This window comes from Vulpes vulpes, chromosome 2, assembly GCF_048418805.1.
Source record: "Vulpes vulpes isolate BD-2025 chromosome 2, VulVul3, whole genome shotgun sequence".
NCBI classification, from domain to species: Eukaryota; Metazoa; Chordata; class Mammalia; order Carnivora; family Canidae; genus Vulpes; species Vulpes vulpes.
In genome coordinates, this window is record NC_132781.1 from 5,319,886 (window position 1) to 5,344,994 (window position 25,109).

A 25,109-nucleotide genomic window follows, 5' to 3' on the forward strand; every position below is an offset into this window, starting at 1 on the left:
TTCGGGCCAGAACTGTCTCCAGCCCTCTGTCAACCTCCCCCTTGTCAGCAAGTCCCTGGTGACCCCCTTTGAGGAAGAAAACACTGGACAGCTCAGGAACGAACGCATCACTTTTATTTCCTGTTTTCAAAACCAGAGGCAAACGAACATAAGCATATCCTGAGTACAGACAACTACTTAGAACCCGCCACACACCCCGACCTACGCTGGGATCAGGAAAATAATCTCCCTCTCCCTGGCCGTGCTCCCTGTTTAACTCAGACGCTTAACTGGAATGCAGCTTTTCTCCCAAAACATTTTAAAGCCGTAAAGACCAGCAGGGGGCACCCTTCCGCTGGGGCGCGGGGGCTGGCTCTGCCTCGCTGCCAGAGGGCAGGCTTCCCACCCGCCTTGGTAACTATTGTTCCAGCGCCAGGGAGCCAGACTAACTACCCCCATCTTGAAACGGCCCTGTTGAACCCAACAAACATCACGGGAACGTGCTAACCTGCTGACAAAACTAACACCCAAACTCAGCTCTCTGGAGGCTGATGCCAAATTCCTCAAAGTTTTGCTCTCTCCCAGATTGTTCTCTTTCTGGGGGAAGTGGGAAGGGAGGCAGCTGGAGAGAGGCCCCGAGGCTGAGGGCCTCCCACCTCCTCATCGGCAGAAACGCTCCAGCACACACTGGTGGGGAGCTGGGGAGGTCTCGGCAGACGAGAAGTAGGGGTGCACAAGGGCAGCCTTGGCTGAGATCCGCTGGCTGGGGTCGTACTGCAGGAGTTGCTGTGGAGGAAGGAAGAGGGGAGGAAAGAGATTGAGCCTTCGGGTGGCCAGGCCCAGAGAGGAGTTACCCTCAGCCCCCAGGGGGGTGAGTCCCAAGCCCCAGAGCAGCTGCCTTCAAACAGGAACCGCATGCACCCACTACTTCCCAGCTCATGAGCTGTTCTGGACCTGTCAGAACCTGGGGACAAAGAGCTCGTTCTAGGCCGGCCTGGAAGTCATCCTTGTCTCCTGCAGACTAGAGGCTCAGTCCGCCTGGCCTCTTCCTACCTGGGGTTCCCAGCCTCAGCCTACTTCTGGTTGAGACAGACTTCTCAGGGGGTGAGACAGGAACTCAGAGTCCCTAAGCCCAGCTGGGCTGTGGAAGGACCCCTTGCCTGGGAGTAGCCAGGATGGGGTGCTAAGAGCCGTGGCTGGAGGTATATGCCATCCTGCTGGCATTGGGCTGGTAGATAAACACAGGCCTCTGGAAAAATGAAAATACTGCCCTGCCTTCCTCTGGCCCAACACCAGATTAAAGAGAGATGTGGCTCGGAGTCTTTGTGGGTAAGAACGGATGGCTCTGCCTGAGGCCTGGGCAGTCTGGCCTGGGCCAGCCCAACAGGTCAGAATGTGCGACAGGACAGGTGGGCTCAGACCGTGGCAGGGGCCCAGACAGCAGGGAACAGCCTCCCGGGAAGAGCAACTGCTATGGAAGGAGGCAAGCTCCCTGCCTGGGAAAGCTTACGAAGGAAGGCGACTATCGGGGGCCTGGGTGGCTCAGTCAGTTAAGGGTCTGACTTCAGCTCAGGTCATGATCTCAGGGTCATGGGATCGAGCCCCAGGTTGGGCTCCCCGCTCAGCGGGGAGTCTGCTTCTCCCTCTCCCTCTGCCTGTGCTCGCTCGCTCTCAAATCTTTTTTTTTTTTTAAGATTTTATTTTAAGATTTTATTTATTCATGAGAGAGAGAGAGAGAGAGAGAGGCAGAGACACAGGCAGAGCTTGCAGGGAGCCTGACGCAGGACTCGATCCCGGGTCTCCAGGATCATGCGTGCCATGGGCTGAAGGCAGCGCTAAACCGCTGAGCCACGTGGGGTGCCCTCAAATAAATAAAATCTTAAAGGTAACTATTAGAGCATAAAAACAAAGCTAACTAGAAGAAAATTTTAAAAGGAAACATGAGCCCTGGACTTTTCAGGGGTGATGCCTCCAGGTTGAACCATCAATACACACAGGGACAGGGACAAGCGAGTTGTGTTCAGGGGTCAGAAAAGAGACCAGCTGGACTCTGGAGGAGCTGGGGTGACACACGGGCTGGCTGACAAAGAGGCACTTCCATGGGGGTAGCAGGCTTTGTCGCCCTGCGCTGCCTCCCACTTGTACCTACCATGAGCAGGTCCTTGCCCTCTGGTTCCAGACTGGGCACGATCTCCTCCAGCCCCTTCCTGGTCCACTTGGGGAAACTGCCCTTATAGTCAGGCAGCTGGGTGACCCCTGGCCACGTGGCTTCACTGGGTGTCCCCAGGGTCCGAAAGATTCGAAAGAGCTGGTCAATCTCAGAGTCACCAGGAAACAGGGCTCTGCGGGTCACCTGAAATGAGGAAGAGAAGGTGTGGGGCCCACTCCCTTGTCCTACAGAATCCAAAACCAGTTAAGATGTCTTTCCCAGGGCTGGGCGAAGAATCCCGCCCTTTTCTGGAATAAGGCTCGCTTTCTTAGTCCCAGAGCCAGTCCCAAACACCCCAGAAATCCACCCCTCAAGGGAGAATCAGAGTCCCACTCCCCACCCCGAGCGGGACCCTGCCTGCGGCCTCCCCGTGGCCATGCCCGTCCCTCTCTCTACCATCTCGGCAAAGATGCAACCAATGCTCCAGACGTCCACAGCTGTGGAATAGAACTTGGTGCCCAAGAGGATCTCAGGGGCGCGATACCAGAGCGTCACCACCTGTGGGGGCGAGAAGCCGGTATCCTTCGGGGGGCCGGGTGCTCGGGTGACGTCCCCTCAGCTGTCGCCCCTGCCCCGCCGTCCTGCAGTACCTCGTGGGTGTAGGTGCGCAGGGGCACCCCGAAGGCTCGAGCCAGTCCGAAGTCGGCCAGCTTGATGGCCCCCAGCTCGTTGATGAGCAGGTTCTGGGGCTTCAGGTCTCGGTGGATGACCCGATGAGAGTGGCAGAAGCTCACCCCCTGCAGCAGCTGGAAGAGGTAGCTCTGCCGAGCCGCGGCGACGCTGCCTGAGCGACGGCGGCCGGTGGGCGCGCCCGGGCCCTCCGCACCCGCCCTCGCTACCTTGACCAGGTGCAGGGGCAGCTCGGAGGCCGGCGCCGAGTCCATGTACTTCTTCAGGTCCTGGCTGAGGAACTCAAACACCAGGTAAAGCTTCTTCTCGCTGTGCACCACGTCCAGCAGCCTGACCGGGGACACGGGTCACCACGCGGCCCCCGCTGGCCCGGGCGGCCCGGCCTCCCCACCTGCTCCCCCACCTCACCTGACGATGTTGGGGTGCTTAAGCTCTTTGAGCAGGGAGATCTCCCTGATGGCGGTGCTCGGGACTCCCTCGGTTTCCCTGCGGGGCGGGAGGGCGCAGCAGTGGAGGCCGAGCGAGCAGGGTGCTCCCGCCCGGGGTCACCTGCGGGTGCGCTTCCCGGAAGCGGGCCCGGGCCGCCGGCAGTGGGGCGCCGAGCTCCTCAGCACACACCCGCCGAGGGCGCTGGGCAAGCGTGGCCCGGCGGGGCCACCCACGGAACCGGGCACACTCCCAAGCGGGGGGCGTGGAGCCCTGAGGGGGCAGGGGCCGCCCTGGGCGGGGAGGCTCCGGGGCGCGGCGGCACTCACAGATCCAGCCTGATCTTCTTGAGGGCCACAAGCTGCCCCGTCTCCTTGTTCTTGGCCTTATACACCACCCCATAGGTGCCCTCTCCGATCTTCTCTACCTTCTGGAACACATCCATGGCCGCAGAGCTGCCCAGGAAACAGAGCGCGCCTGGGGCATTGGCCGGCTGCCCCCGGCCCCCCGGACACGCCGCCCGCCTCTGCCCCCCTCACCCCAGCCCTCCCGGGCCGGCTACGGGGTGCAGGAGGGCCCAAACTTCCCAGCGAGCCCCTGCCTCTGCCCGCGGGGCCCAGGCTCTGGGGGTGAAGGCAGCCAGGAGGGCGGCCTGAGGGGCCGGAGTCAGCCTGAGGCAGAGGTCAGGGGTCAGGAAGAGTTTCTGGAGCCACGGTCCTGCCTCAGGCCGCATGGCCAGAGTGAGGGGCTGGGCCCCAAATGCTGGGGGCGCTCGGCCTCCTCTGAAGGCAGAACTTTGGTGGGGCGCCCCCCCTGCATCCTGAGCCGGCCCCCCGGGCCCTGGAGGCTCCCAGAGGCTCCTAGCACCCCTCCGGCAAACCCCAGCCCAGAATTCACCAGAAACCCTGTGCTCCTGGAGCCTCACTGCAGACAGGCTTCCTGCTCGGCGGCTCCCCCTCCTGGCCCCGGCCGGCGCTGCACCACGTGCACACAACACAAGGTCTCCCCCACTGGGGCCTTTATTCATGAGGACCTTCCAGAACCCTCCATATTCCCACACGAGGCCCAGCGCCCAGCACCCCACAGCTCAGCCTCCCACGGGCTCCCGGTGAGGGGAGGGTGTGTCTGGAATGATCCAAATTAGCAAAGGCGCCCTCTTCTCTCTGGCTCCAGAGGGTGTCATTCTGAGGAAGGTCCTGGATCTTCTCTCCTCAGGCGTCTCCAGTGGGCTCAGCCTCAGGAGCCGGTTGGGGGGCGTGGGGGGTGGCGGTTGCCAGGAACTGCCATTTGCTACTGGCTGCTGTCCCTCTCTTCCTGGTACCTCCTCTGCTCCCGCACGGCTTGTTCTAACAAGGGCAGGTTCATTCCTTCCACACAAGTCAGCACCCGGGCCTTCACCACGGAGCCTCCGTCTGAAAGACACAAGCACAAGGCACTAGCAGTGACTGAGCCCGTGTCAGCCACACACCTTACAGATGCATTCCAGCTCTCTCCCCGGACTTGCTCTCAGGCCTGAACTCTGACAGGAGGAGTCTGAAGGCTGGTATGCGAGATACTGGTCACTTTTCTCTACTTGGGCTTCAGAACGGTGGGGCTGGTGCATGTGATCACACCTATTTGGAACACGGGATGGCCTGGAAGTCCCACTTCTCCACCGAGGAAGGGCCAGGTAGATGCACCCTCTACCTCTGTTCTTTGTCATCTTAATTGACACCTCCTGCCACCTTCTCTGTAGGCCCCGAGTCCCTGGGGTTGAGGAGGGGTCTCAATCACCATCCCATCCCATTTTCCCCCCTTGGCATACTGGGCCCCACTGGCATTGGAAATTGGGATCCAGGGGGAGGAGTTTGGCCTTGTAGGGCCAAGTCAACCCACCCTGGATGAGGGGCTGGGAGGTGCTTCTGGCACATGCTGTGCTGACTTGATGGAAAGATTTGTCAACATGCAGGTGACATCAAGCTGGAAAGACTTCTGGGGTTTGCCCTAACAGGTTTTTTGTTAACTAGGCTCCACATGGGTGGGGAGAACAGCTCACAACCCTGAGATCAAGACCTGAGCTGAGATAGTGAGATGCTCAACTGACTCAGCCACCCAGGCACTCTGGATTTCTTTTCTTTTTTCTTTCTTTCTTCATCCATGTTCTTTATGCTCTCTGGGCATGTCAACAAACATATTCAATGCTCTAGGACATTATCCTGTGTTCTTTTGATGCGGTTTTGAAATATAGGCTCTTTTGTTAGATAGGTCATGCCTAGCTTTCCTCCTAGTCTCCTGGTCTAGGCCACTTTCTTTCCTTCTTTTTTTTCCTTTTTCTAAGTACGCTCTATGACCGCATGACCCTGAGATCAAGAGTTGCACACTCTACCAACTGAGCCAGCCAGGCACCCTAGAACCACTTTCTTGGTTTAACACAGCATGGGGGCAGAATTCAGAGGGTCAGAATGTCTAGATTCCAGCCTCCAACACAGGAAGATGAACTTGTCTGAATCAGGTTACCTGTGTGTCCTCAGGTTCTGTCGGCCCTGGGGCCAGGCTGCAGAGGCTGCACGGCCTATGGAGCAGTGAGTGTGGGACACTACCCTGATCTAGCCATCAGTGTAGACTGTTGGTTCTTTCTGGAGTCCTGCGTCAGCCTCCCCACTTAGAGAGGAGTCTGCTTGAGAGTCTCCCTCTCCCTCTGCCCCTCCTGGCCCCCTCTCTAATAAAACAAATCTTTACAAAAAACACAACAACTTCCTGTATGAAGATGTTCTTAGTTATCTGACTTAATTGCGCAGAACTTTTTTTTTAGATTCATTTTATTTTAAACATTTTATTTATTTATTTATTTGAGAGACAGAGAGAGTGCGCATGAGTAGAGAGGAGCAGAGGGAGAGGGAGAGAGAATCTGAAATGGACTCAGCACTGAGCATGGAGCCTGATGCAGGTAGGACTCAATCCCACGACCCCAAGATTATGACCTGAGCCGAAACTAAGAGTCAGTGTCCAACCCACTGCGTCACCCAGGCACCCTGCACAGAACTTTTCTTACTCGATGCCTATCAGCGCTTTCCTCTCGTCAGCCTGGGGAAACCCTCCATCTTAGATTTATATTGAGGAACATATTGTTTCTCCCTGTGGATGAAAAACACTATCAAACACAGAAGTGACCTTAATAAATAGGATAATCACAAGGGACAGACTGGGCAGTCCTGTCAGAGCATCCGCAGGCCCTTGAAACTGGAATGCGAGGAACAGCATTTGAGGAAATGCTGCAGGGAGGGGAGAACAGAGTTTACAGACAAGATGACTAGGAAGTCCTGTAGAAGAATTTCTTGCAAGTTTAACGAACCCAGAACTGAAGGACTGAATGACCAGGGTAGTGGGCATGCAGTGGGCAGAGGTGTGGGGAGGAAAGAGGGAAGGAGGGCCAGAGCGAGGTAGGGATACAGAGCAGAAGAGAACACTGTTATTGTTATTATCTTAATATAGAAGAGGCTTGAGTGATTTATACTCAGAAAGGGAAGAGGCAGCAGTAACAGGTTAAGGACTCAGTTGGGAGAGCCAAGTCCCTGTGGGAGGACCGGCCGTGGGTCACAGCACAGGGGCTGAGGAAGGGCCCTCAACCCAGACAGAAGAAAGAAGCCACAGGGGGTTGTGGACACAGGTGACTTTAGGAGGAGCTGCTGCGGCCTCTGCTGGACCTGATGAAAGGAGCAGGAGCAGGGAGGTGATGAAGTAGGGGTCTCCCGTGACAGGCAAATGCCAGAAACAGCTGTTTGTGGGTTGTGGGACAGGGTTGACGGGGACACACGGGAGGCCCCAGTGCGACAAGAGACTTTAACATCATGCTAGGAACCCACGGAGCGGGGGAACCTTCTCCATCAGCAGCAGGCAGGCGGGACCCGCAAGGGCGGAGGTTGGGGGTTCATCAGGCATTGGTGATGGAAGGTAAGTGCCAGAAACTTCCTCCAAGAAAGGGGTGGCCATGGCAGTGAGGAGGCCATGACCAGGACAGAAGGTGGAAGAAAAAGGAGGAGCCCAGAGTGCATAGGTCCTGTGGGGGCTGAAGAGCAGAGAGGCACCCAGAGTCACGACTGCAGTCTCAGGTGGCAGAGGTGTGGCCGTGGCCATGGGAGGCAGAAGTGGGGCAGAGGTGCCTAGTGGCAGAACCGGTTAGCAGCAGAGGACAAAGGTGGAATGGCAAAGCCGATCTATCAGCCAGCAGGCTGCTGGGCCTGCCTCTGGGCCCTGGGAGGATGACCAGGCTTCACATGGGGACAGAGGGGAATCGCTGTCCTGGCAAAGAGAACAGGTTTCAGGCACGTCCTGGGGAAGGCCAGCGCAGAAAGAGGAGCCCTTCAGGCAGGAACAAAGGTTCCAGGCGACAACCCAACAGGAAGGCCTGTAGGGGCAGGTAATAGGAGTCAGCTGGAGGAAAATCAGGCAGGTGGGATTCATGGGATTTATGGCTAGGGCTCCAGGGCAGCCTCTCGCTGTGGGCAAGGTCATCTGCAACTGAGAGAATTCTCCCAGGGGCCCTGGAGCAGAATGGAGAGAAGACTGTGTCCCCACCCCTCAGCCCTGGGCAGGAAGTCCTCAGGCTCTGGGATGGTACCCAAAGAACAAGTCAGAGAACAGAACAAGTGGATTTCTGGTACGGCATTTCTTCACCTTTGGCCTCCTTGGCTAGTTGTGTGCACAAATTTCAGGAAGGTGACTTTACATATATATATATATATATATATATATATATATATATATATATATATATAACTTAAATATATAACTTAAATATATAATTATATATATAATATATATAATAATTATATAATTATATTATATATATTATATAGAATATATAATAAATATATTCTATATAATATATTATATATATTAAATAAATATATAATTATATATATATATATATAATTTTATTTATTTAAGTAATCTTTACACCCAACATGGGCTTGAACGCACAACCCCGAAATCAAGAGTCACATGCTCTTATGACTAAGCCAGCCAGGCGCTTCAGAAAGGTGACTTTAGTTGGCCTCTTGGCTGTCCTCAGAACTGCTCACCTTGCCACCCAACAGATCTTAGATCTGTGTCTAGTTGATGTTTGTGCCCCATGGGACTTGGGACCTGACCAGGACAAGATAGACAGAGGAGGTGTGAAGGCAGCCATGCAGGCACCCTGTAGACTAGGGACCAGCAGCCACCTCCAGGCTCGGCTCACACTCTGCCCCTCCCTCCTCATCGTTGTCTTTCCTTCCGTGTGTTAGTTTCAAATGATGAGCATGTCTTATTTAAAAACTAGAAGTTTACGGAGAAATTTTTTTTAAGAAAGAAAAAACACATAGATTGTGATGAAAATAATAAGAAGCGATCAAGTAGCCAGCACCCAGAGAGAATGCCGCTTGACCTGAGGCTCGATCCTTCAGGTTCAGGTTTGGGGGGTGCGGGCAAGGACAGAAAGTGGTGCTGCGCTGTCTGTGCCTTCCCGGCTGATGGATCTGCCTCTGCAGAGTCTGCCCTGTGGGGCAGGTGCTGCTGGCTGGTCCCTGCTGCGCAGCGTTCCTGCCCTGTTTTCATGGGCTGATAGCCCGATGGGAGCAGCCAGTGATAACGATCTTGCCTGGATTCATTATTTTATCAGGTCTTTTAAGGAGGTGCCTTTCGACATTTCCTGCATTTATGCCCTGGGATTCTTCTCTAAAGAACTTTTCCTCATCAACCATGAGCTGTCCCTGAACTCCAATCCATTCAGGAAATGGCTGGGAAAAGAAGGCTTAATGCAACCAGGGGGAAGCAATCAGCCAATTTCAGACCCAAATTCTCTAATAAATGCCAAAAAAAAAAAAAGAGAGAGAGAGAGAGAGAGAGAGAGGAGGACAGAACTCTTACAGAGACCTGGGTTATGGAAGCCAAATGCAGTAAATGGACTTTGGATCCTGATCTGAAGTAACCAATTTTAAAAACCGATGGAGGGGAACGGAATGAACTTGGACATGGGATTAGATTATATCAAAGGACAGCTATGTTGTTGGGTGTGATTGTGGTACTGGTAGAAGCATATGAGGTGTTTATGGGTAAATGAAATGATGTCAGATTTGCTCTAAAGGAGGGCAGCAAAATAAGTAAATAAAATGCAGGCAACAGCAGACTATGGGTCCCTGCTGAATCTGGGTGATGGGTACGGGGAGGTCCATCCTACTTTTGTGCATCTTTGATTTGAAATATTAAATTTAGGGGCAGCCCAGGTGGCTCAGACGTTTAGTGCCACCTTCAGCCCAGGGCATGATCCTGGAGACCCGGGATAGAGTCCCACATCAGGCTCCCTGCATGGAGCCTGCTTCTCCCTCTGCCTGTGTCTCTGCCTCTCTCTCTCTCTCTCTCTCTGTCTCTCATGAATAAATAAAACCTTTTAAAAATATATTAAATTTTAAAAATTTTATGTGTTGAACTTTAACAAAGTTTTTCTTAATTTTCTTCCCACAAGTAATTCTAAATATCCCCTCCAGGTCCTGTTCTCCTCTTGGCCTGCTGTCCCACCTTTGTTTCAACCTCTCTGTATTTGCAGTCGGGCCTTAGCATCCTGGACACTGAGCAGCAGGCTCCCAGGAGCTCCCAAGATTCACTGCAGGGCTGGAGGTACAGAAGAAAGCCGCAGGGGCAGCCCCGGTGGCTCAGTGGTTTAGCGCTGCCTTCAGCTCAGGGCCTGATCCTGGAGACCTGGGATCGAGTCCCGCATCGGGCTCCCTGCATGGAGCCTGCTTCTTCCTCTGCCTGTGTCTCTGCCTCTCTCTCATTCTCTGTTTCTCTCATGAATAAATAAAATCTTTAAAAAAAAAAAAAAAAAGAAGAAGAAGAAGAAGAAAGCCTCAGGTGACTTGGGCTGTAGTCAAAATGGAAATCATTTGTGCAAAGGCCCTTTGTACCCATTCCCACCCACCTTCCTCCTGCCTCTCAATATTGAGGGTAGGAACTCTGTAAGCAAGTTCAAAGGCTTAAGCCTGAATAAAGATTAACTTTTATTAAATCAAAGACAATTAAAGTAAGCACCATCTAATAACATTTCATCCAGAGTTAAAAACCACCCATGACTTTTAGAAAGGAAGTTGGTGGTATAAAGCAAGAAACATAAATGTTTGCATCCTTCAATAGAGCAATTCTACTTTTAGGAAACTATCCTGAAGAAATAATCAGAAAATGGACAAAGTGCATGAAGGTATTAATTTGTAGCATTGAGGTGGATAATTTTTTAAAATTTATATATATATATATATATGTGTGTGTATATATATATATATATTTTTTTTTTTTTTTTTTTTTTAAAGTAGGCTCCAGGGCAGCCCGGGTGGCTCAGCGGTTTAGCATCACCTTCAGTCCAGAGCGTGATCCTGCAGACCCAGGATCGAGTCCCACGTCAGGCTCCCTGCATGGAGCCTGCTTCTCCCTCTGCCTGTGTCTCTGCCTCTCTCTCTCTCTGTGCCTTTCATGAATAAATAAATAAAATCTTAAAAAAAAAAGTAGGCTCCAGTTCAGGGCTTGAACTCATGACCCTGAGATCAAGACCTGATCTGAAATCAAGAGTCAGATGCTTAGCCAACTGAGCCACCCAGCACCCTGATATATAGATTTTTTTTTTAATGTTTCCACCCCCCCCCCGGCTATAAAAGTAATACATTTTCATTGTAAAATGCTAATAAAAGTACAAAAATAACTATTATTAACATTTTGGTGAGTAATCTTTCAAATTTAATTTTTTTATATACATAAAAATGTGTATCAGGGGTGCCTGGTTGGCTCAGTTGATAGAGCATGCAACTCTTAATCTTGGATTTATAAATTCAAATCACATGTTGGGTGTGGAGATTAATTACTTAAAACTAAAATCTTAAAAAAAAATGGGGGGATCATACAATACATATTGTTTTGTAAACTGCTTTTTTCTTAATAAGATATTGTGAACATCGGGGCGCCTGGGTGGCTCAGCTGGTTGAGAGTCTGACTCTTGATTTTGGCTCAGGTCAAGATATCAGAGCTGTGGGATGGAGTCCCGCACTGGGCTCTGTGCTGGGCATGGAACCTGCCTGGGATTCTCTCTCCTTCTGTCCCTCCACCCCCAACTCACACATTCTTTCACTCTCTCTCAAAAAAAAAAAAAAAAAAAGAGGATACTGTGAACATCTTTTCATGTCAACTGATATAAATTTACACCATTTTTAATGGCTGCATAATATTCTACTAACTGAATATACCATGATGTCTTTAACCAGTAAACGTACAGTATATTTTTAAGAACAAAAAAACAGAAACAATATAAACGTGCAATGATTGTGTGAACTGATATACATTTTTTTTTTTTTTTAATTTATGATAGTCAGAGAGAGAGAGAGGCAGAGACACAGGCAGAGGGAGAAGCAGGCTCCATGCACCGGAAGCCCGACGTGGGACTCAATCCTGGGTCTCCAGGATCGTGCCCTGGGCCAAAGGCAGGCGCCAAACCGCTGCGCCACCCAGGGATCCCCGATATACATCTAATCTATAAAATATTATATAGCCATAAACACTGTATCTACAAAATTTTAAAAACATGGGGAAATATTTACAATATAATGTGAAGCCTAAATAATCAGATACAACATTATTTAGTATGATATCAACTATGTAAAGGAAGATGACATAGGGATGGCCAGAGAGGGAGGCAAAGAATTCATTTGAGTACCTAGGTTGTTGGTTTTTTTTTTTTTTAATATTTTATTTATTTATCCACAAGAGACACAGAGAGAGAGAGAGAGGCAGAGACACAGGCAGAGACAGAAACAGGCTCCATGCAGGGAGCCCGATGTGGGACTCGATCCTGGGTCTCTAGGATAATGCCCTGGACTGAAGGCGGCGCTAAACAGCTGAGCCACCCGGGCTGCTCAGTACCTGGGTTTTAAAGAGCAACCCTCAACTCTTTTTTTTTTTTTCCAAGATTTTATTCATTTATTTGAGAGAGAGAGAGAGAGAGAGAGAGAGAGAATGAGCAGGAGGAGTGGCACAAGGAGGGGCAGAAACAGACTCCTCACTGAGCAGGGAGCCTGATGCGGGGCTCGATCCCACGACCCTGAGATTATGCCCTGAGCACCCCCAGGTGCCCTGCAGCCTTCAACTCTTGATGCTAAAGAGGTTCTCCCAGGTTGCTGGGATTCGTTCCCTTCCAGATCTCTTCCCCTGACTTCCTGGCCTGTTATTCCAGCCCTATCCTCTTTGCCTTGGTCTTCTTATCTATGGAACAGCAACAATAAGACTCAGTTTAAGACCTGGTGTGCAGGGATCCCTGGGTGGCGCAGTGGTTTGGCGCCTGCCTTTGGCCCAGGGCGCGATCCTGGAGACCCGGGATCGAATCCCACATCGGGCTCCCGGTGCATGGAGCCTGCTTCTCCCTCTGCCTGTGTCTCTGCCTCTCTCTCTCTCTCTCTCTCTCTCTGACTATCATAAATAAATAAAAATTAAAAAAAAAAAAAAAAAAAAAAGACCTGGTGTGCAAATTGAAAAAGACTGAAGTAAACCGTGTAGTACCAGGCCCGGCTTGTGGTTGGCCTTTAGCAATTCATGGTTTCTCTCTCCTCTCACTTCCCTGGAGCAGGTCCACTGAGCCTGATCACATCTGTTTTCTATGAGTCCTTGAACTTTTGGGCTGCTGTGGAAGGGAAGCTAAACCCAGTGAGGGACTCCTGTTGCGTAAGAAGGCAGGCCCAGGACCCAGAGTGGAAAGGACATGTGATTGATTGATTGACTGATTGATAAATAAATAAATAAATCCACAAGTTTACCTTGGTGTTCGAGCTCCCCAAGGACAAGGTACAGGGAGTCCACTTGGGCTTGGAACGGCTCCACTAGCTTGGTGCAGACCAGGATCTGGTGCTCGTCAGATCCATGCTGAGCTCGCAGGGTCATTCGGGATTGGGTCATGTCATAGAGGCACAACCTGCAGGTCAGAGAAAGTGCAATCATTTCTGTCCGCAAACAGAACAAACTCAAAAAGCTTAAAAGGTTCTGGAAGGCCAATAAATCCATGGGCCTCTGATCAGAGAAATATAATGGCAGCAACAAGTTCAAAAAATTGTTTTCAGTCTACATTGTGAAGATATGAATTACATGTATCACAAGGCACCCGTTTCATGAATGGTGACAAAAGTATAAACTGATATATAACCAGCACCCTAATTAAGATTTGGCCCATTCCATCACCCCCACAAGTTCTCTTGTGCCACTACTCTGAAGTCCGTCTCCCCAACTCCCACCCCAGGCAACCACTGATTTTGGTCTCTACAGGTGAGTTTTCCTACTCTTATATAAATCAGATCACAACAGCATATATTCTTTTGTGTCTAGCTTCTTTCACTCAGCATAATGGTTTTATGGATTCATTTGTGCTGTTGGGTAAATCAGCAGTTTATTCCTTTTATTTGTTTGGTAGCACCCTATTGGAACTACTTTTTAAAAATATTTTATTTATTTATTTGATAGAGATAGAAAACAAAAGCAAACAGAGGGAGAGGGAGAAGCAGGCTCCTCACAGAGCAGGGAGCCTGACATGGGTGGAGCTCCATCTCAGGACCCTGGGATCATGAACTGAGCTGGAGGCAGACACCTAAACAACTGAGCCACCGAGGGCCCCTGCTGTAATTATTATTGAGAATTTGTTTCTCCATCCATCAGCTTGTTTGGTTTGCTTCCAGTGTTTGGCTCTTATGAATAAACTGGTATGAACTTTTGCATATAAATCTCTTGGCTGATATATGCTTTCATTTCTCTAGGGGAAATACCCAAATGGGACTATAGAGTTATATGGTCAAACTGTTAAACTCTAGGGATCCCTGGGTGGCGCAGCGGTTTGGCGCCTGCCTTTGGCCCAGGGCGCGATCCTGGAGACCCGGGATCGAATCCCACATCGGGCTCCCACTGCATGGAGCCTGCTTCTCCCTCTGCCTATGTCTCTGCCTCTCTCTCTCTCTCTCTCTGTGTGACTATCATAAATAAATAAAAAATTTAAAAAATATATTTAAAAAAATAATAATAAAAAAAATAAGTAGACAAGGGGTCCTGACTACCTGTCAGGGGAGCATGTGACTCTTGATCTTGGGGTCGTGAGTTCAAGCCCCATGTTGGGTGTAGAGATGACTTGATCAAAGAAAACTTTAAAAATTAAACAACAAAAAAACCCTTATAATAACACTATTTTAATTGTTTTTTTTTTTTTTCTGGCAGGAGGTGGGGTGGGAGGTACTGAAACACCCTCCTAACCACATGATGAAGAAACCATTCTCACCTGCCGAATGTTCTTAGCGCGCCCCCATCGGGAACTTGGCCAGCACTGACTTCCCAGGGGAAGTAATAGATCCCAGGTTTGGGCAGCATCCCAAATAGTGGAGAGGGATTTTTGAAGATTCCTGACAAACCAAGCAGAACACAAGACTATGGTTAACAGAACCTGAGACCAGCAACACCTGAAAGGCTAGTTCCAGCGAGTGGTAGTTTAATATTAAAAACATTTTTTGAGGGCTTAGTGGTTGAGCATCTGCGTTTGGCTCAGGTCGGGATCCCAGGGTCCTGGGATCAAGTCCCGCAGGGGCCTCCCTGCAGGGAGCCTGCTTCTCCCTTTGCCTATGTCTCTGCCTCTCTCTCTGCATCTCTCATGAATAAAATCTTAAAAATATATATATATATAAAAGATAAAAGCACCTGAGTGCCACAGTCAGTTGGATATGTGACTCTTGGTTTCAGCTTGGGTCATGATCTCAGGTGATGATATTGAGCCCCATGTCAGGTTTCCTGTTCTACAGAGTCTGTTTGAGACTCTCTCTCTCCCCCTCTGCCCCTTGAGCCCCTCCCCCATGCATTCACATTGCTTCTCTCTTCAAAAAGTAAATAAATCTTTGCAAAAAAATCTACGGGGAGAACCGTTGTCCCACTCCAATCCCTATGCAACCCATTCCCACCCTGATCCCCCGAGGAGGGGTCTATAAAAGGGCACATGGTCACTCACGATCTCTGTCACAACTATTCAATGCAGCCATTACAGTATGAAGACAGTCGCAGAGAATACAAAGAAATGTGTGAGGCTTGTTCCTTAAACTTTATTTACGAAAACATGCAATGAGCTGGATCTGACCTGTGTTGAAAGTCTGCCAACCCTGGCCCTTAAAGAAAACCATTTTTATTCATTTTTTATGTAACCAGTGTTTCATTATGCAAATAAAAACAAAGTTAAGTAGATATTTATTTCCCCCCTATACTATAAATTAAAAAAAAATACTTTATGTATTTATTTGAGAGTAAGCACAAGACAGTATAGGGGGAGGAACAGAGGGAAAGAATCTCAAGCGGACTCCACACCCAGCATGGAGCCAGACTCCAGGCTCAATCTCACAACCCTGAGATCATGATCTGAGCTGAAATCAAGAGTAGGATGCTTAACCGACTGAGCCACCACACGCAACTCCTTCCTCTATACTATATATGGTGTTCCGTATTTTAATTTTTTTCACTTAATATATTATGGCACTCTTTCATTGTTGTACATAAAGGGAGTCTTCCTTTCTTTTTTAGGAGGCTCCACACCCAGTGTGGAGCCCAGTGCAGGGCATGAACCCATGACCTCGAGATCAAGACCTGAGCTGAAATCAAGAGTCGGACACTCAACTGACTGAGCCATCCAGATGCCCCTGCAAGTTTTTTAAAATACAAATCTAGGGCACCTGGGTAGCTAAGTAGATTAAGCATCTGCCTTTGGCTTGGGTCATGGTCCCAGGGTCCTGGGATTGAGCCCTTCATGGGGCTCTCTGCTCAGTAGGGGTCTGTTTCTCCCTCTGCCACTTCCCCTGCTTATGCTCTCTCTCTCTCCCTCTTTCTCTCTCTCTAATAAATAAATAAATGATCTTTTAAAAATAAATTTAAAACTATCATTTTTTAAAAATATTTTATTTATTTATTCATGAGAGACACAGAGAAAGAGGCAGAGACACAATCAGAGGGAGAAGCGGGAGCCCAATGCGGGTTTGATCCCGGAACTCCAGGATCATGCCCTGAGCCAAAAGCAGATGCTCAACTGCTGAGCCACCCAGGCATCTCTAAAACTATCCTAAAATACAGTTTATTTAAAAAATGTACCCAGGTGGCTCAATCGGTTGGGCATTCAACTCTTGATATCAGCTCAGGTGTTGATCTCAGGGTTGTAAGATCAAGCCCCTCATAGGGCTCCCCGTTGGGCATGGAGCCTACTTAAGATTCTCTCTCCCTTTGCCTCTCCCCACCTCTAAAAAAAGCAACCAAACCTGTAAAGATGGTATATCATACCCAGTTTTCCCTATAATTAACATCTTATGTTAGTATGAGACATTTGTCACAATTAATGAACCTGTATCAATGTGTTATTAACACCACACTTCATTTGGATTCCTTTAGTTTTTTCCTGGATGCTTCTTTTTGGTCCATAGTCTCTTCCAGACTACCACATTATATTCAGTTGTCTCTTTAGATTCCTCCAAGCTGTGACAGTTGCTCAGACTTTCCTTGCTTTTTGGCATTGAGAGGTTTTTGGGTTGTTTTTTTTTTTTTTAAGATTTTATTTATTTATTAGAGACACAGAGAATGAGAGAGAGAGAAAGGCAGAAACACAAAGGGAGAAGCAGGCTCCATGCAGGGAGCCTGACGGGGACTCGACCCTGGGAGGGTCCTGCTTAGCCCTGCTAAGGCTGCCCTGGCCTTGAGAGTTTTGAAGTGTACTACTCAGGTATTTTGTAGAATGACCTTCAGTTTCAGTTTGTCTGATGTTTTACTCATGGTTAGACTAGGGTTGACCTTTTGTTAGTAATTATAAGAAAACACTGGTTAAATAAGTCACATGATAATGATGCATAGGACACCTGGCAGGCTTTTTAAGATGAGGCATTGTAGGCACTTATATGGCAAGATCTCCAAGACAGACCATCAGCAAAAAAGGTATGGAGCAGCCATGTACATATAATATGTATATCTGTGTAAGTGTGAAAGAACACTCCAGAACATGAGGATCCACATGTAGAAAATGTTAGAGAAGTAGGGATTCTGGAATAGATATCAGTGACAATGGGATGGCCAAGGGTGATAGCTTGAGCTGCTCAATGGGATAAACCAAGACAGAAACACAGAAAATGGTAATTAAATCATCCCAAGTAAGACCCTTGCAGAAGCCAGATGAAACAGCTTTAGTGCACAAGTTTAATGTTAGGGGCACCTGGGTGGCTCAGTTGGTTAAGTATCTGACTTTTGATCTCAGCCCAGGTCTTGATCTCAGGGTCGTGAGTTCAACCCCCACATTGGGCTCTGCGCTGGGCATGGAGCTTACTTAAAAAAAAAAAAAAAAAAAAAAAGCAGCAGCAGCTTAATGTTACCTAGAACCTTGTACAATTGGCTTTAGTATCCTCTAACAAGGTCATTGGGCAGTGTTACTGGTCAAAGGGCATTTCAAGACAGTGGGTACAGAACAGCAGCACAGGGCAATTGGCCAAGGCCCAGTCCTATAGCCCTAAGTGCAGATGGTCGGTATCCCTGCGACCAGGGAGTAAACCTGTTCTTTCTTGTCCCCAGAAATGAGAGAGCCCCCTAATAATTTTTGGCAAGAGAGAGAAGCAAAAAGTTAAAACCAAAAATCCAAAAATCAGCCAAGAAAAGAGAAAAATGTTTGGTTCCAGTATTGGATAAAGGGGACAATTCTGTTCAATCTAGCAAAAAGGCAAAACCTTAGAATGTTTTTTATTTTATTTTATTTTAAAGATTTATTTATTTATTCAGAGAGAGAGAGAGAGAGAGAGAGAGAGGCAGAGACACAGCAGAGGGAGAAGCGAGATCCATGCAGGAAGCCTGACGTGGGACTCGATCCCGGGTCTCCAGGATCACACCCCAGGCTACAGGCTAAACCGCTGCGCCACCAGGGCTGCCCTAGAATCTTTTTTAAAAAGTAATTTTTCTAGGGGCACCTCAGTGGCTTAGTCAGTTTAGTGGGTTAAGCGTGTGACTCTTGGTGTCAGGTAGGGTCATGCATGATCTCAGGGCTCTGGAATTGAAACCTGCGTTGGGTTGTGCTCAGTGGCGAGTTTACCTGAGGATTCTATCCCTCTGCTCCTCCCTCCACCCCTCTTTAAAATAAATACATCTTTTCATTATTTTTTAAAAGTGTTTTATTTATTCATTTGAGAGAGAGAGAGAGAGAGAGAGAGAGAGCACGCATACATGCATGAGTGGAGGGGAGAGGCAGAGACAGAGGGAGAAACAGATTCCTCACTGAGCGGGGAGCCCAACCTGGGGCTCGATCCCAGGACCCAGAGATCATGACCTGAGCTGAAGGCAGATGCTTAACCATCTGATCTTAACCATAAATCTTAAAAACAAAAAGTAATTTTTCTACTCTCAAGTACTACACATACTATAAGTTAAACTATAAGTAACGACACCATTAATTTTATTTTTTGAATTATCATACAGCAGAATTGACTCTTTGGAGGGGTATATGCTTTTGCAAATTTCAAACTCATTGATTTTTTTAAAGTTTATTTATTTAAATAATCTCTATACCCAACATGGGGCTCACACCCACAACCTCAAGATCAAGACTAGCATGCTCTTCTGACTGAACCAGCCAGGTGCCCCATCACTGATTATTTGTTCTTTACATATATATATATATATATATATATATATTTATTTATTTATTTGAGAGAAAGCGAGTGAGCGCACATGAGTAGGGCGAGGGGCAGAGGCAGACGGAGAGCAAGAGGGAGAAGCAGACTCTCCACTGAGCAAGGAGCCCAACTTGGAGTTCAATCCCAGGACCCTGAGATCATGACCTGAGCTGAAGGCAGACATTTAACTGAATGAGCCACCAGGTGTCTGGATTTTTTATTTTATTAATTTTTAAAAATATTTATTTATTTGGGGGGGGAGGTGAGAGCAGAGGGAAAGAATCATCAAGCCGACAACCCTATGAGTGCAGAGCCCAACACAGGGCTCAATCCCTCGACCCAGGAGATCTGATTTGAGCCAAAACCAAGAGCCAGATGCCTAACCAACTGAGCCACCCAGGCTTCTCTGATTTTTTTTTTTTTCAGTCATAAGTTACTATGTGTTTATTAAAACACTTCTGTTAATTTACAATAAACACAGTTGGTTCCGTAAATTATTATCCTTATATCATCAGACATTCAAAGAAGTTTCTGAGAAGATCTATCAAGACTGGCTTTTCTTATGGCTTAGCCAGGCTTCAAGCACTGTCTTTACAAGTCTGAGTAATGGCATAACCTGTACTTCAGAGCCTTGTCCTTTTCATTCCCCAAGGCAAAACATCTACTCTTGGGAGAAAAAGTCCACATTATGAATAAGAGAAATAGTCCTTTTTTTTTAATGACTGGGAAATTTGAAAATACCATGCAGGAAGGATGGTGACCCGATCTGATTGCTTCTTTCATTTTTTTTCTGAAGCAATTACTAAGATTTCTGTAGTAGAATGGAAGGTCAGATTGAAGGTCAGGGAAGTAACACCTGTAACTATGTTCATTATAGCTTTTATCAGCTTTGGGTTTCTTTCTTGGAGATAAGAATCTTGATTGTGTATGTTTAGTATTCCACAATTAGAACAGATTACCAGTTTATTATAACAGGATAAAAGTTAGGAATAGTTAGATGGAAGAGATGTGTCAAGCCCCCCTACTCTCTAGGAGCACAACACTGTCTCTGCACATTCCTGAAGCCACTCATAAATGTTTTTAAAGCTGCAATTCTTTGTTAGCTGATATTGCACAATGAGTCTTCAACATTAAAACCCAAGTTACACCACACGATGTGAACTATGCCCCCCCCACAAAGATTTTATCCTGTGGGGATTTTCACAGATTTTAAATATAATCTCAACTACATGAATTTTACCAAATAAAAGGATTGTTTTACAATGTTTTACAATTGAAAAGTTTTGCAATCATCAGGGTAAAAAGATATTCAGGGAAGAATAATCAATGGATATTACACGTACTAGGTAACAGTCTGATGAGGAACAGGATATTTACATGATTTCAACATATCTGCCTATGGATTACCTATTAGTTAGAAAGAGAAAAATGATCCCCTTCACAGTCAAGGAACTTAGCAAATATGACCTTCGTGTACTAACTGGATATGATGCACTGACACAGACACACGGTTTTTGTGGTATTCTTACAAAAAATACATAATCTGAATCTAATCATGAAGAGATATCAGACATTTGAAATGAAGGACACTATAGAGCTGGCTTACTGACTTCAAACGTGTCAGTCACAGAAGACGAGATGCTCCACCTAAAAGAGATTAAGATGAAGACGGGTCAGAGCGATGTGGATAGAAACTGAGGAACACCAAGAACTGCCAGCAAACTATCAGAAGCTGAGAGAAAGGCAAGGAGCAGATTCTCCCTCACAGCCTCAGAAGGATCCAAAGCTGTCTACATCTGGACTTCGGACCTCCCCCAACTATGACACAATGTCTGTTATTTAATACACCTAGTCTGTGGTACTTTGTTATAGCAGCCTAGGAAACTAATACAACTAAATATAATTCATGATCTTGGATGGGATCTCGGGTGCAGGAGACAAAGGACATTGTTGGACAACTATAATTCATGAAAAGCTTTGTAGATTATGGTGTGGTATCAACAGTATTGTATTTCCTTTATTTGATAATTGCTGTTCTACTGTTCTTTTTGGCCATGTCTGTGGGTCCTGAGAAGGAGAGCCAATAGGCACAGGTGGGTGACGTTTTACCAGAACCAAGTCCTGTGGCTCTACTATGACCTCCAAGTCACCCCCACTCTGTCCCCGACAGCACGACAGCATGACAGCACGGCTGTCTTCCATCTGCTCAAGCCCACCAGTCACTCTTGATGCCTCCCTATTCTCATGGTCTCATCTGACTGGTCACGAATTTCCGCTAGTTCTACATCACAATACATACTGAATTGCCGCACTTCACTCCCTCCAAGCCACTCCAGTCCAAGCTTTCATCGGCTTCAAAATTGGTCTCTTTGTTTCCACTATTTTCCTTCTATTGTTCCCTTTCTTGTAACAACCAGAGTGATATTTTTAATTTTTTTTTAAGATTTTATTTATTTATTCATGAGACATGCTAAACTGCTGAGCCACCTGATATTTTAGAGTGCTATTTTATTTTTTTTTAATTTTTTTTAAATTTATTTTTTATTTATGATAGTCACAGAGAGAGAGAGAGGCAGAGACACAGGCGGAGGAAGAAGCAGGCTCCATGCACCGGGAGCCCGATGTGGGATTCGATCCGGGGTCTCCAGGATCGCGCCCTGGGCCAAAGGCAGGCGCCAAACCGCTGCGCCACCCAGGGATCCCCTAGAGTGCTATTTTAAAATGGAAACTATGCCGAAGGGAGTATTTTCTGCCAGAACCTCAGTCTGAATCTAACAATGTCTCTAGGTAAAACCAACAGCTTACAGCAAATACAGAAACAGAGAAACATGTTAAAGATACCACAGAGATGGCAAAATCCAGATTGTGGGAAATTCAATACAAAAAAATGACCCAATTCTTTCTTTTCTTTTTTTCTTTAGAAGTAGGCTCCACAGCCAGCATGAAGACCAACATAGGACTTGAACTGAGGACCCTGAGGTCAAGACCTGAGCTGAGATCAAGAGTCACACACTTAACTGACCAAGCAACCCAGGTGCCCCGACCTAGCTTTTTCAACAAATAAGTTGAAGAAAAAAATTATAGAGTGGAAACCTATATATTAAAAGAGGATTAAGATTCTTATCAGCTACAATGGGTAGACTTTGTTTGGACCTTGATTTGAACAAACCAATGGCAGACAATTTTTTATGAAATATTTGAATATTGATTACAATGACAAGAAATTGTTAATATACCCAAGTGTTATAAGGGTATTAGGATTGTGTTAAATTGTTTAAAGATATATACTAAAAGTACTTATGAAAAAAAATAAAAATAAAAAAAATAAAAGTACTTATGAATATGATATCAGGGATCCCTGGGTGGCGCAGTGGTTGGGCGCCTGCCTTTGGCCCGGGGCACGATCCTGGAGACCCGGGATCGAGTCCCACGTCGGGCTCCCTGCATGGAGCCTGCTTCTCCCTCTGCCTGTGTCTCTGCCTCTCTCTCTCTCTCTGTGTGACTATCATAACAAACAAACAAAACAAAACAAAAAAAAAAACGCTAAAAAAAAAAAGAATATGATATCAGATATGCTTAAAATTAACATGGAGGGGAACTGGGTGGAGGTACAGTGGATAATCCTTGGACCTGGGTGAAAAGTAGATGGGGTTTTTTGTATTATTCCTTCTACCTTCGTACATGTTTAAGCCTTTTGAACATTTCCACAATAAAATGTTTAAAAGTGAAAAAAATTAAAAGTTTAAAAATGTAAATCAGATCACATGATCCCATTGAAAATCTATTAAAGACTTCCTATTATAAATTCCTATTAAAACGGAAAGTCTCTGTGTTGGCCCGCAGTGCCACAAGGGGTCTGCACCTGGCCTACCTTTCAGCTCTCATTGGCCATCACGCTTCCTCACCCTCAGGACCTGCACACTGCTTCTCCTCAGGCTTGAGCAGCCTTCCCCAGACCGTCACAGTACTGTTTCTCTTTCCCCCTTTAGGTCCCAGGTCATCCTCCTCTTCCTCAGCAAGGCTGTCCCTGCCCACCCTATCTAAATTAGCATTCTCCAACCCCAGTCACTCTACCCCCTTAGCTTGATTTATTTTCTTCATTGCATTTTCCTAAATGGTAGAATTTCAAAGAGTGTGATTTGTTCACTTGTTTCATGCCCTCGTCTCTCACTAGACTATCAGCTCCATGAGGGCATTATTCCTCAGTGTATTCTCCGTGCCTAAAACCGCGTCTGGGACATTATTAAATATTTATTGAATAGATGTACTCATGAAGACCATCTACACTCCACTTAGCCTGGACACAGAGAACCCAAACCACATCTTACTGCTTCCATTAACGGGACTTTGTGGTCCTCTGCCTTCATTAGCACTTTTTCTTTTTTTTTTTTTTGGTTACTCTTCTTGACTGTCCAGCCCAGGCAAATGGCTTGATCATCAACAGCAGTTTGCCCACTGAGATTATCTGAATTCCCTTGCCTTGATGTTTCCACCAATTTTCTACTGTTATACAGGGTTCTTACCAAACCCTGGACTGACAGACACATCTTAGACCAGACTTCCAACTCTTAATAAATTCTGGCCTTAGGGGATCCCTGGGTGGTGCAGCGGTTTGGCGCCTGCCTTTGGCCCAGGGCACGATCCTGCAGACCCGGGATCAAATCCCACGTTGGGCTCCCGGTGCATGGAGCCTGCTTCTCCCTCTGCCTGTGTCTCTGCCTCTCTCTCTCTCTCTCTCTCTCTCTCTCTGCGTGTGACTATCATAAATAAATAAAATTTAAAAAAAAAATCTGGCCTTATTTTCTCCTGAGACACTGCCAAAGCTTTGCCAAGTAGAGCCTTTCCTTACCTGAGTAAGCAATCACCCCACCTTTGTCTTATGATGTTATGTCAGCGGTATCTAAAGAGCGGGCTTTGGACCAGGACAACAGTCCAAACACAGTAGCCAAACTAAATATTTTAAAGCTTGGGGGGCGGGGGAGGGAGGTATTAAAAACACAATCAGTAACAGTGCCTTGCCCTGATATATTGGAATCTGGGGCAAAAGGAAAAATCAGTGAATGCTGATTCACTGTAAGTTCAAGTAACTGAATTGTCTTCATTCATCCTGACCAGTGCTCCCTTAAATTATATCAGAGGTGAATGCCTCACTTACTTTGCCCCATTCCCAGTACTGTTACTAAAAACTGATGCTATAAATAAGAGTAGGAAGTGCATAGTTTTCCAAAACAGTGGATTCGTATGCTGTTTAAAGTCATAAGGGTGAAAAAATAAATAAGTCATAAGAATGAGTTAGGGAGAAGTTAAAGGAGATGGTGTAGAGTGCTCAGGTCTTCATCACAGTGGTGTGAAGTCAAAAGGTCACTAAAAACGAACAAATCAAGAGCTAGCATGTATTTTGTGTAGCAGTTGTTTTGGAATCAGAATTTTAAAAATGGTTGAAAGTGGCTGCCTCTGAGGACGGGGAGCTTTCGGTTTTCATTACAATTTCTCCGAGGCTAGGTTTCCTAAACGTGGACATCTGTCACTTCGATGGCGATACGGCGACGACTGTGGAAGCAAAAAAGCCGGGATTCCAAGACCTCTCAACGGCCGGCTCGGTCACATTCTGGTCCACACCCACCCTCGACCGGGGAGGCGGCCCGCATTCCCACGCCCAGCTCCCCGAAGCCATTCCTTCTGGCAACAAGGATGCCATTATCTTAACAAAAGATAAGCGGAGGCCTCATCCCAGTGCGACTTTTGTCCTCCTTCCCGTGTCCAATCTGGGAGGATCTGAGGAAACCCTACGACAACAGTCCGGGGCAACGCCGCGCGGTCCAGAGGCTCGACCTCCCCGTGTCGCGCCCCACCCCCACCTCACCCCCACCCCCACCCCCACCCAATCCCCAGTCAAGGACCTTCAGTCCTCGGACGGTCTCCGCGCGCGAACCCGGAAGCGGCGGGCCCGGCGAGTCCCACGGCGCAGGCGCACTCCTCCTCAGCCGCATCGTCCCGCCCCTTCCCTACCTTCTCGCCGACCTGTCAGGGCGTCGCGGCGGCCTCGGGTTCCCGTTTTCCGCCCCGCGCGATCATGTGACGACGGAGGGGCGGGCTACCAGGAGCGCCTGGCTTTCTCCCCCCGCGCCCGCCACCGCTCCCCAGGGCAGTTTCCCGGCGGTCTTCCGGGGTTT

The 25,109-nt window shown here is 47.6% G+C and overlaps 1 protein-coding gene across 13 annotated transcripts; it reads right to left on the reverse strand.

The window, feature by feature from the left end:
* Window positions 1-92: 92 nt before the first annotated feature.
* LOC112920814 (cyclin-dependent kinase 3) lies at window positions 93-25,083 on the reverse strand. Of its 13 annotated transcripts, none has more exons than XM_025999789.2 (11): window positions 24,946-25,083; window positions 20,547-20,583; window positions 14,547-14,667; window positions 13,048-13,202; window positions 4,566-4,656; window positions 3,574-3,699; window positions 3,227-3,304; window positions 2,779-3,148; window positions 2,585-2,686; window positions 2,129-2,332; window positions 93-765 (listed from the first exon to the last, which is right to left on the reverse strand). In XM_025999789.2, exons 3-11 carry the CDS (start codon window positions 14,633-14,635, stop codon window positions 640-642), a joined length of 1,341 nt encoding a protein of 446 aa, XP_025855574.1. In that variant the 5' UTR covers window positions 14,636-14,667; window positions 20,547-20,583; window positions 24,946-25,083; the 3' UTR covers window positions 93-639. The 13 variants fall into 13 exon arrangements, with proteins under 13 accessions (XP_025855574.1, XP_025855576.1, XP_072602713.1 ...); XM_025999791.2 differs by having other exon boundaries at window positions 20,543-20,583; XM_072746612.1 differs by having other exon boundaries at window positions 24,837-24,989.
* Window positions 25,084-25,109: the final 26 nt, after the last annotated feature.

Bases quoted from the DNA above. Each gene is read 5' to 3' on its own strand.
- LOC112920814 (XM_025999793.2), bottom strand. From the start codon at position 22,445: ATGATAGTCACACAGAGAGAGAGAGAGAGGCAGAGACACAGGCAGAGG. The intron at 14,668-22,270 runs GTACTTTTATTT...TTGGTTTGTCAG, and splicing joins CCCTGATATCATATTCATAA to GAATCTTCAAAAATCCCTCT. The intron at 766-2,128 runs GTAGGTACAAGT...CTTCCTCCACAG, and splicing joins AGGGCAAGGACCTGCTCATG to CAACTCCTGCAGTACGACCC.